The sequence below is a fragment of the Danio aesculapii genome, chromosome 12 (genome assembly GCF_903798145.1).
Source record: "Danio aesculapii chromosome 12, fDanAes4.1, whole genome shotgun sequence".
Classification (NCBI taxonomy): domain Eukaryota; kingdom Metazoa; phylum Chordata; class Actinopteri; order Cypriniformes; family Danionidae; genus Danio; species Danio aesculapii.
The window spans coordinates 27,989,052-28,011,457 of record NC_079446.1 but is presented as its reverse complement, the minus strand read 5'-3'; the positions used below and the strand labels follow the sequence as shown (position 1 = coordinate 28,011,457).

Genomic DNA, 22,406 nt, shown 5'->3' with positions numbered 1-22,406 from the left:
GCCATTCAACTTCACAATTTGTAATGTTGCAATATGTATTTGAATAATGATGGTAGGTTCCTTTACTTGAAAGCTCAGATTTGATTCTCATAATTTATTTTGTTGACAGAGTTTTAGGTTTTGTGTATCATTAATATTCACACCTCATAGATGTTGAACTACCTTTATCAATGCGCACACTTTGTAACATTTTAATTATCAAATTTTAGAGTCTCTAACACTTATGTTTGTTTTATAATAAATAGATGAGATATTTTGTTTAAATGTTTTTGTTTTTGTCTATTAAAACTATTTACCTTAGTAATGTTGGGAAAATAAAATAAAGTGGTTAAATAAAAAAATCCTAATATTCCTAAATGTTTTGTTAAAAAAAATCTATAATTATCAATATCGAATGATATGAAACATGATAATTTTTTTTTTCAATGTAGCGCAGCCCTAACACAACCATTAAACTTACAAATAAACTTTAATGAATTGACAACTGATTTAATGATCTTTGATGAATTTAATTACTAATAAACTGAATTTATAACATGATATAATAAAAAAAATTACAGGAAAACATAATAAAATTATTTTTGTGCAAAATTTAATTAAAAAAACTACCTAAAACAGAATGAAAATGAATGAAATATGTCATACAAATTACCCAATAAATCTCCCAAAATGTCATGTCAAATTTATTTATCTTTACTGAAGCGGCTACAAAAAAAAAGAGAGATAAAAAGGATAAACAACAATAACAATATTTCAGACTGTAAAAAACATAAAATACTTATTAATGTATTTGCTTGAGATTGTGATGGTTTAAAAATATAGAGCGTATAGAAGTTGCCATCTTGCAACAATAACAACAGTTTAGACTGTAAAAACATAAAAATTCTTATTAATGCACTCTAAAAAAATTATTCGTTGCATTTACAATTTTTTTTAAGCGGTTGCAAAGAATTAACATGGGCTTAATTTAAACAAACAAATTAAATTTAGTAATGTTTAACTTAATTTGTGTGTTTAAATTTATTCATTCATTTTCTTCACGGCTTAGTCCCTTCATTAATCTGTGGTCGCCACAGCGGAATGAACCATCCACTTATCTAGCATATGTTTTACGCAGCGCATGCCTTTGGGAAACATCCATACACACTCACTCACACTCAAACACTACGGGCAATTTAGCGTACCCAATTCACTTATACCACATGTCTTTGGACTGTGGGAGAAGACGGAGGAAACCTGGGGAGAACGCGGGGAGAACAAGCAAACTCCACACAGATATGCCAACTGACCCAGCCGAGGCTCGAACCAGCGACCTTCTTGCTGTAAGGCGACAGCACTACCTACTGCGCCACAGCGTCACTTTGTTTAAATTCAGTCCATATAAATTATTTGCAAAAATATAGACCATATAGAAGTTGTTATCATGAAATATTAATTAAATATTCAGTTCAAATTACTACCAACATGCAGAAAAGTCTAAACGTTTAAGAAACACAGAGGGTAAGTGAAGGTAAGAGACTGAAATCAGAAGTGGGACACCGTTAACCTTTTTCAGGTCCTCCCTGAAAACCTCTTGCTCTTCCTTGCTCTATATTTAGACCTAAAAGTATCTGCAAGAAAAGTATCCATCAGCTCGGTGTGTCTGTAAAGCACTGAACCAAACCCCCACCCCACTCCTCAAGACCTCCTGTCCCAAACGCTGCTGAGATTTCACTCTTCCTGGGATGTAGAAGAGTGCAGTAACCCTGGCCAACCCGAAACAACTGGATTAACCTAAAAAACTGTCCTCTTGGGGAGCTCAAACTGTGATTTGATTTGCTTTGTGAAACACCGGTCTTAGTTCTCAGGTAAGAGGAGTCCTTATGTTCATATTGCACAGGGAGAAATGCAGGTGATCAAATTTTCTAATGAGCTCTTAATCTGGTGCCGAGATGTTAGGAGTGTGTCAAGATGATTTATTATTGTTTGCAAATGGTAAAAATATATGTGGTTCTTGGAGAGAGCTGCCTCCTGCAGCATATCATAAATCATATACAGATCTAATAAACATGAAGCGCGCTGGATCTCCTTCACATCTAAAATTAATTATGCATAAACACACAAATAAAAATAAACAGCACTTCAGGGCTCGCGTATTAAAATAAATACTTGGTTAATAATTTAATAGGGAAGTTTGTGCTAAATTATTATAATCATTATTTATTTACTTTAGTATTTTGGTAAGTTGAAATGCAGAAATGTTTTTTTTTCAGGTTCTAACAAATGTCTTTAATATGGCGTTCGGGATCCTCAAGCTTGCCATTGCAAGGCTTCAGGAGGACATTTGAGGAATTTGCTGACTAGATACCCATGGGGGATTTATTTAGTGTGCTAAAACAAAAATACCCCTCTTCGCAACAAGAGACCGGTGTTGCTGATCAGCTTAATGTCTTACTAATTCACCAGAATTTAAATTACTGTATGTTATAGTTGTGTGGTTACACTTTTCTTTATCCTTGTTACACCTTAAATGTGCTTACTATATAGTAATGACAGTAAATTATGCATAATTATATGCAATTATCCCTAAACCTATAGTAAGTAAATTTTGATTAATATTACTGTACTTGAAGTGCTTTAAATCCTGTAATTAGGACAGCTATTATTAAATGTTGTTCAAACATTAATTTGACGTTATAAAATCATCAAGAATAGAACATAACTAGAAAAATACATGGCAGACTGCTGCGGTTGATGTTCTGTGATTTCTACTTGCTCTAAAAGTATCTCAAATACAGAAAACAGAAATGAAAATGTACAATAAAAATGTACATAAATTTACGAAATAAAATAAATCTTTTACAAATGATTATGTTTTTATTTACAGTTCATCAGAATTATTAAACACCCTGAATTATTTGCCCAGCTGTTTATTTTTCCCCCAATTTCTGTTTAACGGAGGGAAGATTTTTTCAACACTTTTCTAAACATAATAGTTTTAATAACTGATTTCTAATAACTGATTTATTTAATCTTTTTCATGATGACAGTAAATAATATTTGACTAGATATTTTTCAAGACACTTCTATACAGCTTAAAGTGACATTCAAAGGCTTAACTAGGTTAATTAGGTTAACTAGGCAGGCTAGGGTAATTGGGCAAGTTATTGTATAATGATGGTCTGTTCTTTAGACTATCGAAAAAAAAAATAGCTTAAAGGGGCTAATAATATTGACTTTAAAATGGTTTTAAAAAAATTTTAAACAAGTTTTATTCTAGCAAGCAAAAGACTTTCTCTAGAAGAAAAAACATCATCAGACATACTGTTAAAATGTCTTTGCTCTGTTAAACATCATTTGGGAAATAATTGAAAAAGAAAAAAATTTGCTTAAAGGGGCTAATCATTTTGACTTTAAAATGGTTTTTAAATTTCTTTTAAATAGTTTTATTTTAGCTGAAACTAAGCAAAAGACTTTCTCTAGCAGAAAAAACATCATCAGACATACTGTGAAAATATCTTTGCTCTGTTATACATCATTTGGGAAATAATTGAAAAAGAAAAAAAAATCCAAACAGGGTTTAATAATTCTGATTGCAACTGTACATAAAATGTAAATAAATAAATAAATGAAATAAAATAAATTAAATAAATCAAGAATAGAACATAACTAAAACATGAATGCATTTATTTATTAATATTTTTTATTGTACATTTTCAGTTCTGTTTTCTGTATTTGAGATACTTTTAGAGCAAGTAGAAATCACAGCACATCAACCGCAGCAGTCTGCCATGTATTTTTCTAGTTATGTTCTATTCTTGATGATTTTATAATGTCAAATTATTGTTTGAAAAGCATACAATATAGGTGTCCTAATTACAGGGTTTAAAGCACCTCAAGTATACAGTAATATTATTTATCAAAATTTACATACTATAGGTTTAGGGATAATGCAAAATAAAAATGTACAAATGTAAATAAATAAATAAATGCAAAATGTAAAATAAACATTCAATCTGTAAAAATGGAGACGTTGTGGTAATATGTGTCTTTTCAAACTTTAATATTTCTCCTGGTTGCAGAATTCATTTTATTTTGGAATAAAAAGCATTTATGTTTATAATGAACTTATTCATTTTGTTGACATGTAAGGTATTTCAGTAAATTTTAAGTAATTTAGTGAAATACTTATGCTCAAAAAATAGTTTGTGCTGCTTCTTCAAACTACTTTTTTAAAATGAGCCGAATCAACACAATTCTTGAGGTTTTTTTTGGAACAACTTAATTCTATGTTCAATCTACTTAAATTTGTAAAAACAATTAAGTTAACGTAATGGATTTGTTTTGGGATGACATGAAATAGCTGTGTGGAACCCAGCATTTTTAGAATGGGTTATATTTATTTTTATGAGTTATATTCATAAAAAAAAAATCAATCTCCAGTTTAATTCCTATAATATTCTTTCAGATAATGCATGGTAATAAATAATGTTTTCCCATCATCTTCTACCCCAAATGATTTCATATTTCATTTGTGAGCTCAGATTGCAGTGATGCCTGTCTCTGGAACACCTGATCCAACCAACAAGAGGAAGAATCCTTCGAAAATCATCACAGACTTCTCAAACATCTCACAACATGGTCAGTGGCATCTACACACCCACAAATACTCACGACATGATAATAACATTGTTCGAACACTCACTTGAGATATGCTCTGAAGAGCGGATGAGTGTTGTAAATGTCACACTTAATTACTAAAGTCCTTCTTGGTGTCCAGTGTCAACATTAAGAGCCAGAGCCAGAAATACCAAACAACCCCTAAGCTCTTGGTAAATATCTCCAGGTTCAAATCCCCACTGAAGAACACTTAATTTATAGAGCGCATTGGTGCCACTTTTTCTGCAGTGCTGTACGAATTCTTTTTATTTTTCTGGGGATCTGTACTTTTTTGAAGTGTTTCAAGCCATGAACCAAACCAAACACAGTTATTGTTATGAAGCGGACAGGAGACAGAGGTAAGGAAACGTTAGGGTGTTTATTAAATGACAACAAGGAGCACATGAAGGATAGCCAGGAGGATCAGGAATGATGTTGGGGTCTTTTCCTCCGTGGCTGGGTAACAGGAATACACGAGGATGGACAGCACACACCAGATACAGCTGACAGAGGATGACACAGACTTGGAAGGACTGGAAGACAGGACGATTCGGGTGGACCAGGAAGACTAGGAGGAATACAAAGAGAACAGGTAAGTAAAGCGTTTGTTTTAGCTGAGGATGACTACGCTGAGTGGTCGCTCAGTTGTCCGCTTTCGTCGAGACGAGCCCGGACAATGAGCGACTGGAGTGCTGTGCTTTTATCTGGTGCTCGTGAATGTGATGCAGCTGTGTGCTCATTAGAAGTCAGGTGATGGTGATCTTCGTGAGTGGGGATCGTGAGAGCCTGACCAATCCGTGACAGTACCCCCCTCCCCAGGGCCCGCTCCTGAGGGCCGACACCTCCGACGCCGTGGTGGTCTCCCTCTGCCTCTAGGCGCTGGGAACTCAGGGTGGCTCTCATGAAACTCCACCATGAGACTAGGATCGAGAATATCAGCTCTGGGAACCCATGTCCTTTCTTCGGGGCCGTACCCTTCCCAGTCCACCAGGTACTCCAACTGGCCACCACGACGTCGGGAACGCAAGATCTCCTTCACTGCGTAGACGGCTCCTTCTTCTAGGAGCAGTGGAGGAGGGGGTTCCTCTTCGTGGTCAGGCTCTGTGGAGGGAAGAACAGGATCGTGATAGGGTTTCAGGAGTGATACGTGGAATGTAGGGTGAATACGGTATTGAGAGGGTAATTGTAGTTTGTAGGTGACGGGGTTAACCTGTTCCACGATGGTGAAGGGACCAACAAATCGGGGACTTAACTTGCGAGAGGGCAGTCGCATGCGTATGTCCCGGGTGGATAGCCACACCTTTTGTCCGGGTGTGTATCTGGGTTCTTCAGACCTTCTTCTATCGGCGGTTACCTTGCTTCGACGGACTGCCCTCTGCAGATGTTGATGAGCCTCGTCCCAGACTCTCTCGCTCTCCCGGAACCAGTGATCCACTGCGGGGACATCAGATGGTTCGCCATCCCAGGGAAAGAGCGGTGGTTGGAAGCCCAGGACGCACTGGAATGGCGTGAGTCCGGTGGAGGGTTGCCGCAGTGAATTTTGGGCATATTCTGCCCAGCCCAAATACTGGCTCCAGGAGCTCTGGTGACCACTGCAGAAGGTCCTCAGGAACCGTCCCACCTCCTGAATCTTCCTCTCTGTCTGCCCGTTGGTTTGGGGATGATATCCAGAAGAGAGGCTGACGGCCACACCTAGGAGCTTGAAGAAGGCTTTCCATAGACGTGAGATGAACTGTGGACCTCTGTCCGACACAATATCTTCTGGAATACCAAATGACCTGAAGACTTGATTAAAGATATTGTCGGCTGTTTCAAAGGCTGTGGGAAGACCTTTCAGAGGGATTAGTTTGACAAACTTTGAGAATCTATCTACGATGACTAGAATACAGGTATTACCTTCTGACGAGGGGAGGTCAGTGATAAAGTCCACTCCTAGGTGTGACCAGGGACGGTTCGGAATCGGCAAGGGATGGAGCTTTCCAGCGGGTAGATGACGTGGGCTCTTGGATTGGGCACAGTCCTTACAGCCCTGAACATATTGCCTCACATCCCTTGCCATGTTTGGCCACCAGAATCGTTGGGATACTAGCGAGAGAGTATTGTTGATCCCTGGATGTCCAGTGCCTAGCGAGGTATGTAAGGAGTGGATCAGATCTACCCGGTGTTCAGGTGGTATGAACTGCCGATGAGGAGGGCATCCCGGCGGAGCAGGGGCTTCCGGAGTGGCAACGACTGGAGGAGCGTTCCAGGTGATCGGACAAATGGAGATGTGTTCGGGAAGAATCTTCGTTGGGAGTTCTTCATGATCGTGATGCTCGTGTAAACGAGAGAGAGCGTCTGCTCTTAGATTCTTGGGTCCTGGACGATAGGAAATGGAGAAATCAAAACGTGAGAAGAAAAGTGACCATCTGGCTTGACGTGGACATAGTCTCTTGGCCTCTTTGATATATTGGAGGTTTTTGTGATCTGTGATCACCTGGAACGGATGTTTGGCTCCCTCCAACCAGTGACGCCACTCCTCCAAGGCTAGCTTGATTGCTAGAAGCTCCCTGTCTCCTATGCTGTAATTCTGCTCCGCCGGGCTCAACTTCCGAGAGAAATAGGCACAGGGATGCAGTCGGGGCGGTGTATCATGATGTTGGGATAATACTGCCCCGACGCCGGTGGTGGATGCGTCCACTTCCACCACGAAAGGAAGATTTGGGTCAGGATGAGTCAGGAGTGGGGCCCTTGTGAACTCCTTCTTAAGAAGGCGGAAGGCTGCGGCTGCTTCTTTGGTCCACTCCAGTCCTTTGGGTTTACCCTTGAGGAGATTAGTGAGAGGTGATGTAATCCTGCTGTAGTCCTTGATAAACCGTCTATAAAAGTTAGCAAACCCAAGAAACCTCTGGAGCTCCTTAATGGAAGTGGGCTCTGACCAGGATAGAACAGCCTCAATTTTCTTCCCATCCATACGTATACCGGTTTGGTCAATGATGTATCCCAAGAAATGAATCGACTTCTGGTGGAATGAGCATTTCTCCGCTTTGAGGTAGAGGTGATGTTCTCTCAATGTGTGTAGGACCTCCGCAACGTGTTGGCGATGTTCGGCCTCACTCCGGGAGTAAATGAGGATGTCATCTATGTACACTATTACAAAGTGGTGAAGAAACTCCCGGAGGACTTCATGAATGAAGTTTTGGAATACGGAGGGGGCGTTGACCAGACCGTAAGGCATGACCTCATATTCATAGTGGCCAGTAGGGGTCACGAATGCTGTCTTCCATTGGTCCCCCTCACGTATTCTTATCAGATTATACGCGCTGCGGAGGTCCAATTTAGTGAAGACTTTAGCTTCTCGGAGCTGTTCCAAAGCGGCTGGTACCAGAGGAAGGGGATATCGGTATTTTACTGTACCGTTATTTAGGACCCTGTAGTCGATGCATGGACGCAGCCCTCCGTCCTTCTTGGCCACAAAGAAGAAGCTTGAGGCGGCTGGTGATTTTGAGTGACGTATGTACCCCTGACTCAGAGCCTCCCTTATGTAATCTTCCATTGCCTGATTCTCTGGAAGCGAGAGCGGGTAGATCCTACCTCTTGGCAACTGGGCATCTGGAACTAGGTCGATCGCGCAGTCCCATGGCCGATGCGGCGGTAGCTGGGAAGCTCTCTTGGGGCAGAAGACATCATGAAAGGAGCTGTACTCCTTAGGAATGTGGATAGACTGCTTCTCAGGAGGACTCTCGACCGATGTTGTAAACAAAGAAATGGGGTTCCGACCTTGAAGAGGGAGATTTGGAAAACAGGTAGGTGTACATCCAGATCCCCATTTCTTTATCTCTCCTGTGCCCCAAGAGATGATGGGATCGTGCTTCACCAGCCACGGGCGCCCTAGAATGATGTCCATATTTGCACCCTCCAGAACCAGAAATTGAATCCTCTCTTGATGTAACAACCCCACTTGAAGAAGGATGTCTTCGCATTGTCGATGGATACGGGTCGAAGATCGAGTGCACTGGGTTATCGGTTGTATCTGGTATATATGCGAGGACGCCTCAGTACGTAGGTGGAGTTGACGACAGAGGGATTGGGAGATGAAGTTCCCTGCTGACCCGGAGTCGATGAGGGCTGTGACAAGGAGAGAAATAGAGGCAGTAGTTATTTGTACGGTGGTAGTAAGTGGTTTACATTGTTCAATATTCGTACTGAATACACTCACTGAAGTCCGAATGGGACGAAGGGGACACTCCATACGGGTGTGTCCACTGACACCGCAGTATAGACACAGACCCCGGGTCAGCCTCCTCTGTCGTTCCGCTGATGTCAGTCTTCCAGACTCTATTATCATGGGTTCTGGTTCTGGAGAGGCTGTTGACTCAGGCGATTGGAGGAGTGCAGACGAGGGGGTGATGGTGTCCTGTTGATAGGAACGGAGACGATCGGAACATCGGAGAGAATGTTGGATGAATCTCTCCAGACCCATAGTATCATCTAATGTGGCCAGCTGGATTCGGAGAGTGGGTTCCAAGCCGAGCCGGTACGTGGTCAACAACGATCTCTCATTCCATCCACTTGCAGCTGCTAGAGTGCGAAACCGGAGAGCATATTCCTGTGTAGATAGAGTACCTTGCTTTAGATGATACAGCTGCTCTCCAGCGGCTACTTCCCCATCAGAACGTCCAAACACCTCTTTGAAATACTCCGTGAAGGTAGTGATGGAATTCATGACCGGCCCGGCTTGGTTCCAGATCGTCTCAGCCCATTTAAGTGCAGGCCCAGAGAGTAGTGATACGATGTAGGCGATCTTTGACTTATCTGTGGGATATAGAGAAGGTTGCATTTCGAATATGAGGGAACATTGTAACAGAAAACCATTGCACTCCCCCGCTCCGCCTGAGTAGGGCGCTGGTCGGGCCATGGGACTGGAAGGAAGGGCCGAAGAAGAAACTGTGGAGGCGGAAGTGCTCGGTGCTGGTGGTGCGTTGGAAAGTGGAGCTGGTGGCTGTAGAATCCGCTTCAACTGGTCCACCAGCTCTTGAAAGTGATCGGGGGTGCTCATGTTGTCGTCGTTATGGGTCCGGGCTTCTGTTATGAAGCGGACAGGAGACAGAGGTAAGGAAACGTTAGGGTGTTTATTAAATGACAACAAGGAGCACATGAAGGATAGCCAGGAGGATCAGGAATGATGTTGGGGTCTTTTCCTCCGTGGCTGGGTAACAGGAATACACGAGGATGGACAGCACACACCAGATACAGCTGACAGAGGATGACACAGACTTGGAAGGACTGGAAGACAGGACGATTCGGGTGGACCAGGAAGACTAGGAGGAATACAAAGAGAACAGGTAAGTAAAGCGTTTGTTTTAGCTGAGGATGACTACGCTGAGTGGTCGCTCAGTTGTCCGCTTTCGTCGAGACGAGCCCGGACAATGAGCGACTGGAGTGCTGTGCTTTTATCTGGTGCTCGTGAATGTGATGCAGCTGTGTGCTCATTAGAAGTCAGGTGATGGTGATCTTCGTGAGTGGGGATCGTGAGAGCCTGACCAATCCGTGACAGTTATGAGGTGAATCACAACATTACAACTTTGATTTGAAGCTAAGACGTTTATGAAAATGTATATATAAATTTATTTGTTTGAAAAATATGTATGTTTGTGATGACATTTTTTCAAAATGTCATTTTCATTCATTCATTTTCCTTCAGCTTGGCCCTTTATTTACAAGGAGTCACCACAGCGGAATGAACCGCCAACTATTTTAGCATGTTTTAAACAACGGATGCCCTTCTAGCTGCAACCCAGAACAGGGAAACACCCATACACTCTCACATTTGTACACACACATATGGCCAATTTTGTTTTCCCAATTCACCTATAGCGCATGTCTTTGGACTGTGGGGTGAACCGGAGCACCCAGAGGAAAACCACGCAAACGCGGGAAGAACATGCAAACTCCACACACAAATACCAACTGGCCCATCTGGGACTCGAACCAGCGACCTTCTTGCTGTGAGGTGACAGTGCTAACCACTAAGCCACTGTGCTGCTCTTATGTTGTCATTTTAATCTTTTTAAAAATAAAATAACAACAAAAAAAGAAATAAAAAACTTTGACACTGTAAAGCGTTTCACATTGGTTAAACTTACAAACTCAAGTTCACCAGCTGCCTTGAAAATGTGAGTCAACTCAGTTTAGATAGATTCTTTGTTTCAATTTAAGGTGTTTCTTTTTACAATATATTTAACTAAAACTCAACATCTTAAGTTGAAACAAAGAAATTGAGTTGACTCACATTTTCAAGGCAGCTAGTGAACTTGAGTTTGTAAGTTTAACCAATGTGAAACATTTTACAGAGCACAAAAAGTTTAGGGAGAAATCCATATTTGGTGGAATAACCTTAATTTAAAATCACAAATAACATTTGTAATTTGGGTCAATTTTCTGAAAAACAAAAATGCTTGAAAAGACAAATGCTTCATTTAAAATGTGGTAGAACTCTTAAAAAACCTTTTAGAATAAAACAAATTTGACTCAAACTGTACTGTAAAAAGCTATTAGTTACATGGAAATAAAAAAAAAAACTGTAAAAGTGAGTAAACCTGTTGTAAGTTTTAAGTTGACTTGACTTAATATTTATAATTATGCACATAATTAATTTACTTAATAAATATAGGGCAATGATTTTACTTACTTTTTAGGTAAAGAAGTCAACTAATTGCTTTTTACAATGCACACTACCTGACAAAAGTCTTGCCGTCTTTCCAGTTTTAGGAACAACAAATAATACCTTGACTCAACTTTCTAGTTGATCATCTTGTATTAAATGTGGCTTTTATGAAAGGCAAAGGCCTCTAGATTACACTTATTTCATTAAAAAATATATGATCATGGCTTGATTAGCACAGTTTTTTAGATTATGGCTTTATTAGCACAGTAAGGTCTGACTATGTTTAGACAGAAGTCTTGTCACTTAACAGAAATAATGTACAGTATAGAATATTAAGTCATGGTGCAGTGGAAAAAGAAATAATATTGTGTATGACTCCCATGAGCTTGGAGGACTGCATCCAAACATCGCTGTAATGACTCAAATCTTACTAATAAAGTCATCTGGAATGGCAAAGAAAGCGTTCTTGCAGGACTCCCAGAGTTTATCAAGATTCTTTGGATTCATCTTCAGTGCCTCCTCCTTCATCTTACCCAAGACATGCTCAATAATGTTCATGCCTGGTGACTGGACTGGCCAATCCTGGAGCACCTTGACCTTCTTTGCTTTCAGGAGCTTTGATGTGGAGGCTGAAGTATGAGATGGAGCGCTATCCAGCTGAAGAATTTGCCCTCTCCTGTGGTTTGGAATGTAATGGGCAGCACAATGTCTTGATAGCTCAGGCTGTTGATGTTGCCATCCACCCTGCAGATCTCTCTCAGATCTTAGCACGTCCCCATACTGAATGTAACCCCAAACCATGATTTTTCCTTCACCAAACTTGACTGATGACTGTGAGAATCATGGGTCCATGCAAGTTCCAGTATGTCTTCTGCAGTATTTGTGATAATTGGGATGCAGTTCAACAAATGATTCATCTGAAAAATCTACCTTCAGCCACTTTTCCAAGTGATCAACTAAAAGTCAAATTATTATTTGTTGCTCTTACAACTGGGATCAACGACCAGACTTTTGACAGGTAGAGTAATTATTCCAGATAAATTATTGTGTTAAGTTTTATTCATATGTATATTTTTTTATACATGTAGGCAATTACATTATTTGCGATGCTTCATAGAGCTAAAGACCACTATGGGCTCTCTTTGCTTGATGAGACTCTCTGATTGGTGGAATTGTCTGTTCAACATGCAAAATGTAGTTACAGAAATGGCTACTGAGAATGCGTGAGTGATTTAAAGAAAAATCGCACATTACCGCAGTAAACCGCAGTAAAGCAGAACATGGTCTAACACAAGAAATACATGGCCAGCATAGTGAGCATACTGAACTGATATACTGTAGCAGCCAGACCACGTGAGCTACCTGTAAGCAGTGTGAAAAGCGGCATTCTTTAGGCAGCTGTGTGTTATCTTATACTAACTATTATACTAACTGACTGTTAGCCTATTTTAAACTAGGAGCTCTGAACATAATTCGATTTACATTGGATGTCATCAGGCAGGGCCGGATTAACCAATGGGCATTATGGGCACAGGCTCAGGCTCTGCATCTGCATGTATTCTACTATTAAACATGATTGCCTTGTAAATAAGTTGAATTAATGCAGCTGATAACTTATTGATATCCAGGATTATGATATACAGTTCATACAACACTCACACAACAGGTCTGTCTTTAAAGATTTACACAATATTGTTAAAAATCTGATTCCCTATGGCGAAAATGAACCGAATCTTACTGTATTGTATTTTACAGGTACGGTAAAAGTACAGGTACAGGTACTGGATGTTAAAGCAGAGCCTCAAAAACAGCAGAATACACATTTGTAATGAGCGCATAACAACTACTGTATAGCACTGCAACCAACAAACAACAAGTAGCTGTGTCTCAGTTTCTAAGAATAGACCGTTTGTATTGGCTTTAATGCACTATCATTAGGTTCAGTGAAAATGTCACGTTTGAACTAAATCAGCACGTTATAATGTTCTTTCTTGTGCTGAAGACATGGGCTATCAATTCCCACAGTTTGAAGAGCTGTTACAATGCAATTACTCATCTTCGCTTTGATATAAAAGGACACTATAAATGCCAGTCTAATGAGCGGTTAGCCAGTGCTGTTTGTAGCTGGCCAATTATTCCACTAAACAGAGCTAAATCTCAAAGACATTGTCAAACTGTGTGACTTCACAGCTTTTCTCTAATGAGCAGTTCAGTTATTAGGTGCTGTGTGTGTGTGTCTGAAGGCTGTTTAGTGTACTAGATTCTCCCTCTTCATCCGCTTGGCAGTGTGCTCATCATGGGCAGTTTGTTTACAGGACAACATTCTTGCAGCTCGCGTTTCAGCGCCAAATAAATTAACAGCAGAATTATTGCCAATAAGAAGGGCTGCTCAGCAGAGATTACTAGCTGCTTCAAATTATTTAACTTCAGTCTGTTTCAGCAGATTGTCACGCATGCACACATTGGGACAAATATTCTGGGCAATTTATGCTCTGTTAAAACTGATTACAACCACTTAGTTCCAGTTTGTGCATAAATATTTTACTGTTTGTTCACTCGTTGGGATTTTGACAGGTTTTAAACTGTAGGGATAGGCAATATCTCATCTCTTGATTCTGATATTTTAAAAATGCATCACCATTCTCTCTCTAATTGATTCAGAACTTGTTTTTTAACAGCCAATAGTGCTCTATGGTAGATTTTAGCTGTACACTCAAATGCTCACAAGGAAAAGCGCTTGTGTGTTTGGCGACTTATGCAAGTTTTTTCAACATAGGCTCATTCTGAAAATGTAGCCCTATATACATTTCTGGAGATCGTGAGTTATGTAGCCAGAAGAACGTATGGTTGCATTTCTTCTTTAAAATGAATGCCACAGGGCGTTTCCTTTTTCTTTCCTTTTCGTGCTTACCAGCTGACCTCCGTGTGCACGGTTTTCCCGCTGTTACAAGTTTGTTCAGTTAGCTCGCCATGTACGTCGGCAGACTTAAGACGCAGAGAGGAGTTGACTACGAGTTGACTACTCTGAGCCTGGCAAAGAACTGTTGCAGAAAGCGAGTAAAACAAAAACAGAAGCCAAAAAATAAAATAAACAAGTAAATAACAGGGTGAAAAAGTGGTAAAATCTGAAAACGTTGTAAAAATCAGGCTGCCCCAAGGGCTTTTTTTTCTGCATTGCTTTTGAAAACACAGTGTTTGGGTTTGGCACTCTCCAGAAATGTATATAGGGGTACGTTATCAGAATGAGCCTGGGTTGCCAATGATGGTTGGGTTTAGAGGTGGGCTCGGGTGCAACGTCTCCTTTTGAAAATCTTAAATTTTTGCATGACTGAACTTGTACTAATAAGCCACTAATCTGACAAAGCGTGAAAAATATTTATGTTTTGTCATGAGATCTGGCTGAACACTCTTGTAATTCACTTAAACGTTTCATAACTGTACTAATATTTATTTTAGGTTCAAGTGTTCTCTATAAGGAATTGGATGCAAGATGAGTACGGCAGTTTGTAGCAACATCTGCTCAGAATAATTCAGGAGAGAATAGCAATACATTTTTTTAAATATTAGAAACGATTTTTCTAACGCCACATAGCTTAATTACAAACAGAGATTTACTGACATACTTTCATTCTATATTCACTTCATAACATCAGTCAAGTGAATGAAATAAAAAAATGTGACCCGGCATTGTTTGATATCACAGAATGAAAAGGAATTAATCCTATTTTATAGTATGATATTCAGTGATAAAAGCAAGGACAATTACATTGCATTATAAATACACTTTATTCTTATATCAAAAAGATGGCTAGAAGAACGCAAATTAACCATATATGCCACCAGTATTTGTTTATTCATGTTTGTTCAATTGATCAGTTTCTATCTTCTATTTTTCTCATCTACAGAGAGTGTTGATATCTTTATTTCTGTAATGCATATGTGGAGCTGATTTTAACAAGGGCACCTTCTGCATCCAGTATGAATGAAACTAATATTATAATAAGTGTGTGTCCACAAACACTAAACTGTTTCGGTAGAAAAAGGAAAAAATACTTTTCTTCAAAGACTTTTCACAGTGGAGAATTAATGTCACTGAGAAAAAATATTGTGATATATTTTAAATTCCATCTCCATCTCCTATTTTACAGTACATAAATGAATAAAAAGAGTTTAGCTTTGAGTTAAAAGCAGTGTATGTGAGTGATTTTTAGTTGCACGCACAAGTGAGTCATTAAAGCATCCATTCAACCGATTCTTTGAAAAAAATTAATCTATAATGAAGTCTTCCATCTGCCTACATTAACACTGTGGTATAAAAACAGTAGCAAGAATATTTTGAATTGATTATTACACAGTATTCATAAAGCAGTAGGCAAGTAATACAGAATGATGCAATTCAGGCTGTAGGTCACATTAAAATATAGTGGTTGTACACTGTATAAAAACAGTTATTAACAGTTATCCATAGCTGTCTTTCACATGCATTTTTTTGTCATTTGAAAGATCCCATCATGCAATTCAAACAAAAAATATTATTAAATAACGAGCTATAAAATGAAGAGATAATGTTCTACATTATAGTTCATCCATAACATATTCATACTTTCATACTGAAGCATACTTTTCAAAATTGACTTCAAAGTTACTTGTTCAAAACTACTTTTTAATTCACTATGCAATTTTAGACAAAGCCACTGGCTCTTAAGAGTGGGTTATCATTATTCATTTAACAAATTGTTCTAAAACACTGATTTATTTAGGAACAAACAGCCACTATTGGGAGTTCCCTCTAAGGCATGTTGATTCATTTTTAAATGTTTTGTTTTAATTACTTGGAACTTTTTTTAATTAGCCGAGTGATTAGACCCCCCCCCCCACACACACACACTGACACACAGGAAGTATCCTTAATAATGTCCCAAATGTTAGCTATACTGAATATTTTTTTGGTTATTGAATTGTTTGTTTGAAACCCCAGCCAGCTTAAGCCAAGCCCTCCTTTTGCATTCTATACATATCTTTCAAGATATAAAATCTGCAAACATGCACTCTGCCTTGTTCTTTATTTTCCATAATTTCCAAAACTCACTCACAAACTCACACACTGCTGAAGCTTTGGCCAGGGATTTGATTTACAAGGCAATGCAAGTATTGCTCAGTACAGCATCCTTCTTGTTGGTGTCGGACATGGCTTGATTCCAGGTTTATGGCTGATATTAAAGTTAAGGAGTATAATTAAACTAAAAGAGTGCAGTGCTTCTGCCCTTTATAATGGATAGGACCCATGTTTTGAAAGTAAACATATTTGTTTTCATGCTTCTTTTAGAGAAATATTTCTACACCTGACATTTTGTAATGACTCAAACTAGGTGATCATTCTGAAAGAGATTTCCCTTTTATCTAATCTTCAGCAGACCAGGAAGATGAGAATGCTGAAGCCTCTGAACTTGATTTGGGAACCAAAATCAAGACCCCTAAAGATGTGATGCTGGAGGAGCTGTCTCTCATGAAGAACAAGGGCTCCAAAATGTTCAAGATGAGACAGCAAAGAGTGGAGAAATTCATCGTCAGTGATGAGAACCTGGTCAGCAAATGAGGCATGAGAAAAGCAGTAGCTTTGATAGGACATTGAGGTTTATTGTGGATTTCTTCATATGGGGATCACAATATAAAACTTGGCAAAAACCTACAGAGAAAATGGCTTTTATGATTGATGAAACCTGTGATAATGAATGTGCATGACTGTTTATCATACTGTATAGTGAAAAATCCTGCATAGTATATCATATAAAGAATAAGTATAAAGTAACAGGAACCTGGTGGGTTAGTGCTTATCTTCTCAACGCAGGCTCATTGTGAAAATGTGCCCTGGTGTACATTTTTGAGAACCGAGAAATATGTGCTCACTGATACATATGGCAGCATTATATGTGTAAAACAAATGCTACAGGATGGTACCTCTGACTGCTTACCTTCATATGTACAGCTTTTTGACTTGTTTGCTTGGTAGCTCACCACGAATAGCACCAGACTTGGCATCAGACAGGGGTTAAAGTCTGGCGAAGAAATGAAAAAAGACAGTGATACTGTGGTAGAAGCACGCGGCTGCGAAGGTTTGTCTCTTCTAGTTTGCTTTTGAAAACACTATTGGTTGGATTTAGAGAAGGGGTGTGTGGGTCATACTATATCAAGCTTACTGTATATGTTAGGCATGACGACAAGCCCACCAGTTTTTCTCACTTAAAACATGAAAAGGATGTTAATGTTTACAGACATGTATACAACAGCCTCTGGTGGATTTCCAAAAAATGGCACGTATGAGAAAACTTGCCCCAGTAACGTATTTGAAATGGTCAAAAATGCACACGTCGCGCCCTTCAAGTGAATTTGTGAAAGCCAAAACTGCAAAACTATGTAGTCCAAGGCACATTTGTCGGTTCTCAAAAATGTTGTCCTCAGAAACATATTTCCAATGAGCCTGGGCTGGATCTTCTAGTTGTGCATAAATAGTAAATGCAAGAGTTATGTTTTCTGACTTTGTCATTTTTATTGCGTTTTTATTTTGTGGTTTTGTATTTTCATTTGTTCATTTGTTTTAAGAATTGTGCTTTTTTCAGCCTGATCTCACGAGAAAATTTAAGTATTTTACGTTTTGTCAGTTTAGTGGCTAATTCGTATGAATTCATACGAGTTCAGTCATTTGAAATTGTACGATTTTAAAAAGGAGGCGTGGCACCTAACTATACCCCTAAACCCAACCGCCATTGGGGTATGAGCAAATCGTACTAAATTGTACGAATTAAATTGTACAAATTCATACGAATTAGCCACTAAAGCAAAAAGTTACGAATTGCCATGAGATTGTGTTGGATTTGTTTTGCAAATCGAATATATCGCTTCACAGATCACATTTTCAAGTTAAGTCAAATCAAATGAGAATTTTCAGTTTATTTTGCAACTCTCGTACCGTTTTAAAAGTAAGAATTTAATCCCTATTCTTTATCATAGTAATCTTCTCACTATACAATCTTAAAGGGATAGTTTACCCACAAATGAAAATCTGTTCACTATTTAGTTACTTTCCAGCATTCTTTCAATTAACTTCTTTTGTGTTCAACGGAAGAAAGAAAGTCAACCAAAAAAATCAACATAGGCTCATTCTGAAAACGTAGCCATACAGTATATACTTTTCTGGAGATCGTGAATTATGTAGCCAGAAGTACGTATTTAAAACGAACACTGCCACTTTTTCTGGATTGCTTTTGGTTGGGTTTAGGGAGGTGGGTGGGCGGTCAATCGGTGTATTTGAAAACACTATTGGTTGGGTTTAGGGAAGGAAGAGGGTGGGTCAGTCGATCTGTCAGTCAGTCAGTCATTCATTCAGTCAGTCAGTCAGTCAGTCAGTCAGTCAGTCAGTCAGTCAGTCAGTCAGTCAGTCAGTCAGTCAGTCGACAGCAGCCTCTGGTGTATTTATGCGAGAACAGCAGGCATGAACGACACTCGTGAGATCAAATGTGAGATCTCAAAAAGCGTACACTGCGGCCTCTGGTGGATTCGGCAAAACTAAAACTGCAAAAAAAATTTAGCCCCTGGGACATATTTGTCACTCTCTAGAAATGTATTTAGCGGTACATTTTCAGAATGAGCCTGGGTTGAAAAAATTGAAGGGTTAGTAAATGATGACAGAATAATCTTTTTTATGCCTTTGTAGATGAACCTCCAGAACCTGGTTCCCTCTCTGGGATGTGAAATGACAGCTCCACATGAACCAACTCCCAACCCAGAGCCACCACATGGTACTGTAAAGCTCAGTTTGTAACATCTCTCATTTATTATCATTAACATTAGTAGGATTAAATTTCTTAATCAATATTTAGTTTTTCTGTTCTACCTGTGACAGAGAAAGTAGATGTTGCTGCAGAGAAGGAAAAGAGACGACGCGAGTATGTTAGAACATATGTATCACCTTGGGAACGAGCTATGAAAGATGACCAGGAACTTAAAGAAACCATGCAACTGAAAATGCCAGGGCCTCAAATTTACAAGGATCTTCCTAAGTACAAGAGCTTCAATAGGTACTGTATATAAACATTTTTAATTTTTACCAATAATTTAATCAGACTTATGAAAAAAAAGACTTATGAAAAAAAAAAAAAAAAAAAAAAAATATATATATATATATATATATATATATATATATATATATATATATATATATATATATATATATATATATATATATATATACATATATCATGATATAGGACAATTTCTGTAAACTCAACCAGTTGATAACCTAAAAATATATAAAATACACTACCTGACAACTACCTTACAAAAGTCTTGTCGTCGATCCCAGTTGTAAGAGCAACAAATGATAATTCTAGTTGATCATTTGGAAAAGTGGCAAAAGGCAGATTTTTCTGATGAATTATCTGTTGAACTGCATCCCAATCATCACAAAGATATATTGGAACATGCATTGACCCAGGATTCTCACAGAAATCAATCAAGTTTGGTGAAGGAAAAAATTATGGTTTGGGGTTACATTCAGTATGGGGGCGTGCGAGAAATCTGCAAAGTGGACGGCAACATCAACAGCCTGAGGTATCAAGATATTTGTGCTGTTCATTACATTACAAACCACAGGAAAGGGGACATTCTTCAGCAGGATAGCATTTCTTCTCATACTTTAGCCTCCACATCAAAGTTCCTGAAGGTCAGCCCAGTCACCAGACATGAAAATTATTGAGCATGTCTGGGGTAAGATAAAGGAGGAGGCATTGATTTTTTTTATAATTATGTTTTTCGGGGTTTTCACCTTTAATGAATAGGACAGTAGAGGTTATTGACAGGAAAGCATGGGGAGTCACTAACCAGTACACCACTGGCGCCGACAGGAGGGGGCATTGATGAACTGATGATGTGCTGCAGGAACGCTTTCTTTGCCTTTCCAGATGACTTTATTATTAAGTTATTTGAGTCACAGAGATGTATGGATGCAGTCATCCAAGCTCATGGGAGTCATACACAATATTAATTCTTTTCTCACTGCACCATGGCTTTATATTCTATACTGTACATTATTTCTGTTAAGTGACAAGACTTTTGTCTAAGCAAAGTCAGACCTTACTGTCCAAATAAATTATTAAAAATCAAGCCATGATTATATTTTATTTTGGTAAAATAAGCATAATCTAGATCAATCTAGAGAAATAGATCATATTTCATATTTCTCACTTTTACAGTATTAAGAATTTCAGAGCAAATGTTTGATTAAAAATGTAAAAATATGAAATAAATTTTAATAAAACAAAAAAACACTTTTCAAAAACTAATGATTACAGGTCCAGCATAAAATAAAATACATAGCTAAATAGGATACAAAATGTAAACATTGTACTTTTGATTGCTACTCACGATGTTGTTATTTCTGTCTGTATCCTCGTAATAGCGTGTAATATTACGCTTCTATAAATTATTAAATATTCTTACTGTAAACAGTAGACTTTTTATTTTGCCGATACGATACATATTGTCATAATTCACAGTCCTATGTAGAGGCCATAGCTTTTGATTGCTGTTCTTCACCCTTTTTTTCTCCATAAGAATGGCTCTTCCTTTTGGAGGATTTGAGAAGGCCTCTCGTCTCGTGACTTTTGAGCCTCCTGAGATCAAGACAACCAATGAGGAGCCGCAGCCAGTGTCTCTATCACAGTATAATATTTGCTGTAGGCCTTCTTTCAACCGTACTCCAATTGGCTGGACATGTAATGAAGAGCACGGCCACATCCACATGGAGATGGAAAACATCCCCTTTGATGGAGAAACTGACGACCTCTAAGAAACTTGCCCATCTAATGTGAATAACACAGACATTTATATACAAAACAACATACATGCTATGACATAAAGGCCAAGTACATATGCATACACACATACAGTATACAGGCCAGCAAACAGGGACCTTATGCTCTCACACCCAAAAACTGATTCATATATCTGTATGAAAATGGAAAGATCTTTGCCATTCTTCTACTGTTTTGTGTGGCTTTTACTATAGAAACCAATCACTGCATATTGTGATCTGGTTCATATGTTGCCAGATGCTTAATTAACTGCAGTAATCATTATGGTAATTATATAAATACACTAAATAACAGCCTAAAGTGATCTAGCGCTGAAATAAACATTTGTCAATGAATAAAATATGGCCTGGTTTCTTATAAAATGATTGAGTCTGTCTGTGTACTGAATTAATAATATTTTTGATATTAGTTCAGTTGTTTAGCATTACTTGAAACAAAGTAATTAGTAAAATGGTATTTGACAATGGCGTATCTTATCATTAGTCTCTGTATTTATTAACCTATGTTAACATTAACTAATGTAATTAATTAAAATGCTTATGTGATGAATAAATAAATTATTAACGTTAGATTAACGGTAGATTAACGTTAACATTAATATTAATAAATCATTCAGAAACTATTACTCATTAATAGTTTATAAATAAGGGTAACAATTAAAAACAATTATATAATGTTACCAAATAAATCAGATATTGGGAATGAAATAAAATCTTGACATGACATGCCACCTATACCTGTACGTCTTTCTTCTTTTACATAGCATTCAACATTTTTAATCAAATAATGTCATTGAATTTTAAATAATACTATTTCATTTAATTTAATTCTATAATTTTATTTTAATTACATAACTATCTGTATAATAGATACTGTATGTAAGGGATAGTACACCCAAATATGAAAATGTGCTGTTAGCTTACTCATCCTCATCCTTTATGGTGTTTTTCTTCAGTAGTTTTTATTCAGTGAATTGTTTTGTTAATCAGTATGGTACTTTAGTTTATCCTGGATGTTGCAACTTGTATAATTGCATAAATTCACTATGTGCCAGGAAGCTCACAAGGAGCTCTGAATTAAACTGCCAAAATTGAAAATCAAAGGTAATAATGTTTTAAATAATATTCAGTTTCTTTCACGTGCAATTTTTTTTCACTTCATAAAATCTCAATGTGTGTTTGGGACTCTTGGGTATTCATTTTGTTTTGTTTTTTACTCACAAAGTAGCCTACTCTATGGTGGTTGAGAAAGCT

At 38.2% G+C, this 22,406-nt stretch overlaps 1 protein-coding gene across 3 annotated transcripts; it reads left to right on the top strand.

The window, feature by feature from the left end:
* Positions 1-1,662: 1,662 nt before the first annotated feature.
* Positions 1,663-21,493, top strand: myoz1b (myozenin 1b). 3 transcript variants are annotated; one of them, XM_056469829.1, is made up of 6 exons: positions 1,663-1,847; positions 4,515-4,620; positions 16,696-16,868; positions 18,996-19,080; positions 19,185-19,359; positions 20,894-21,493. In XM_056469829.1, exons 2-6 carry the CDS (start codon positions 4,533-4,535, stop codon positions 21,126-21,128), a joined length of 756 nt encoding a protein of 251 aa, XP_056325804.1. In that variant the 5' UTR covers positions 1,663-1,847; positions 4,515-4,532; the 3' UTR covers positions 21,129-21,493. The 3 variants fall into 3 exon arrangements, with proteins under 3 accessions (XP_056325804.1, XP_056325805.1, XP_056325803.1); XM_056469830.1 differs by having other exon boundaries at positions 1,664-1,847; positions 4,524-4,620; positions 16,699-16,868; XM_056469828.1 differs by having other exon boundaries at positions 1,664-1,847; positions 4,524-4,620.
* Positions 21,494-22,406: the final 913 nt, after the last annotated feature.

What these genes read in the sequence shown, in the direction of transcription:
- myoz1b (XM_056469829.1), top strand. Translation starts at nt 4,533, where the DNA reads ATGCCTGTCTCTGGAACACCTGATCCAACCAACAAGAGGAAGAATCCT. An exon ending in CTCAAACATCTCACAACATG is followed by an intron (nt 4,621 to 16,695) that starts GTCAGTGGCATC and finishes TCTAATCTTCAG; the next exon opens with CAGACCAGGAAGATGAGAAT. An exon ending in AAGTACAAGAGCTTCAATAG is followed by an intron (nt 19,360 to 20,893) that starts GTACTGTATATA and finishes TTTCTCCATAAG; the next exon opens with AATGGCTCTTCCTTTTGGAG.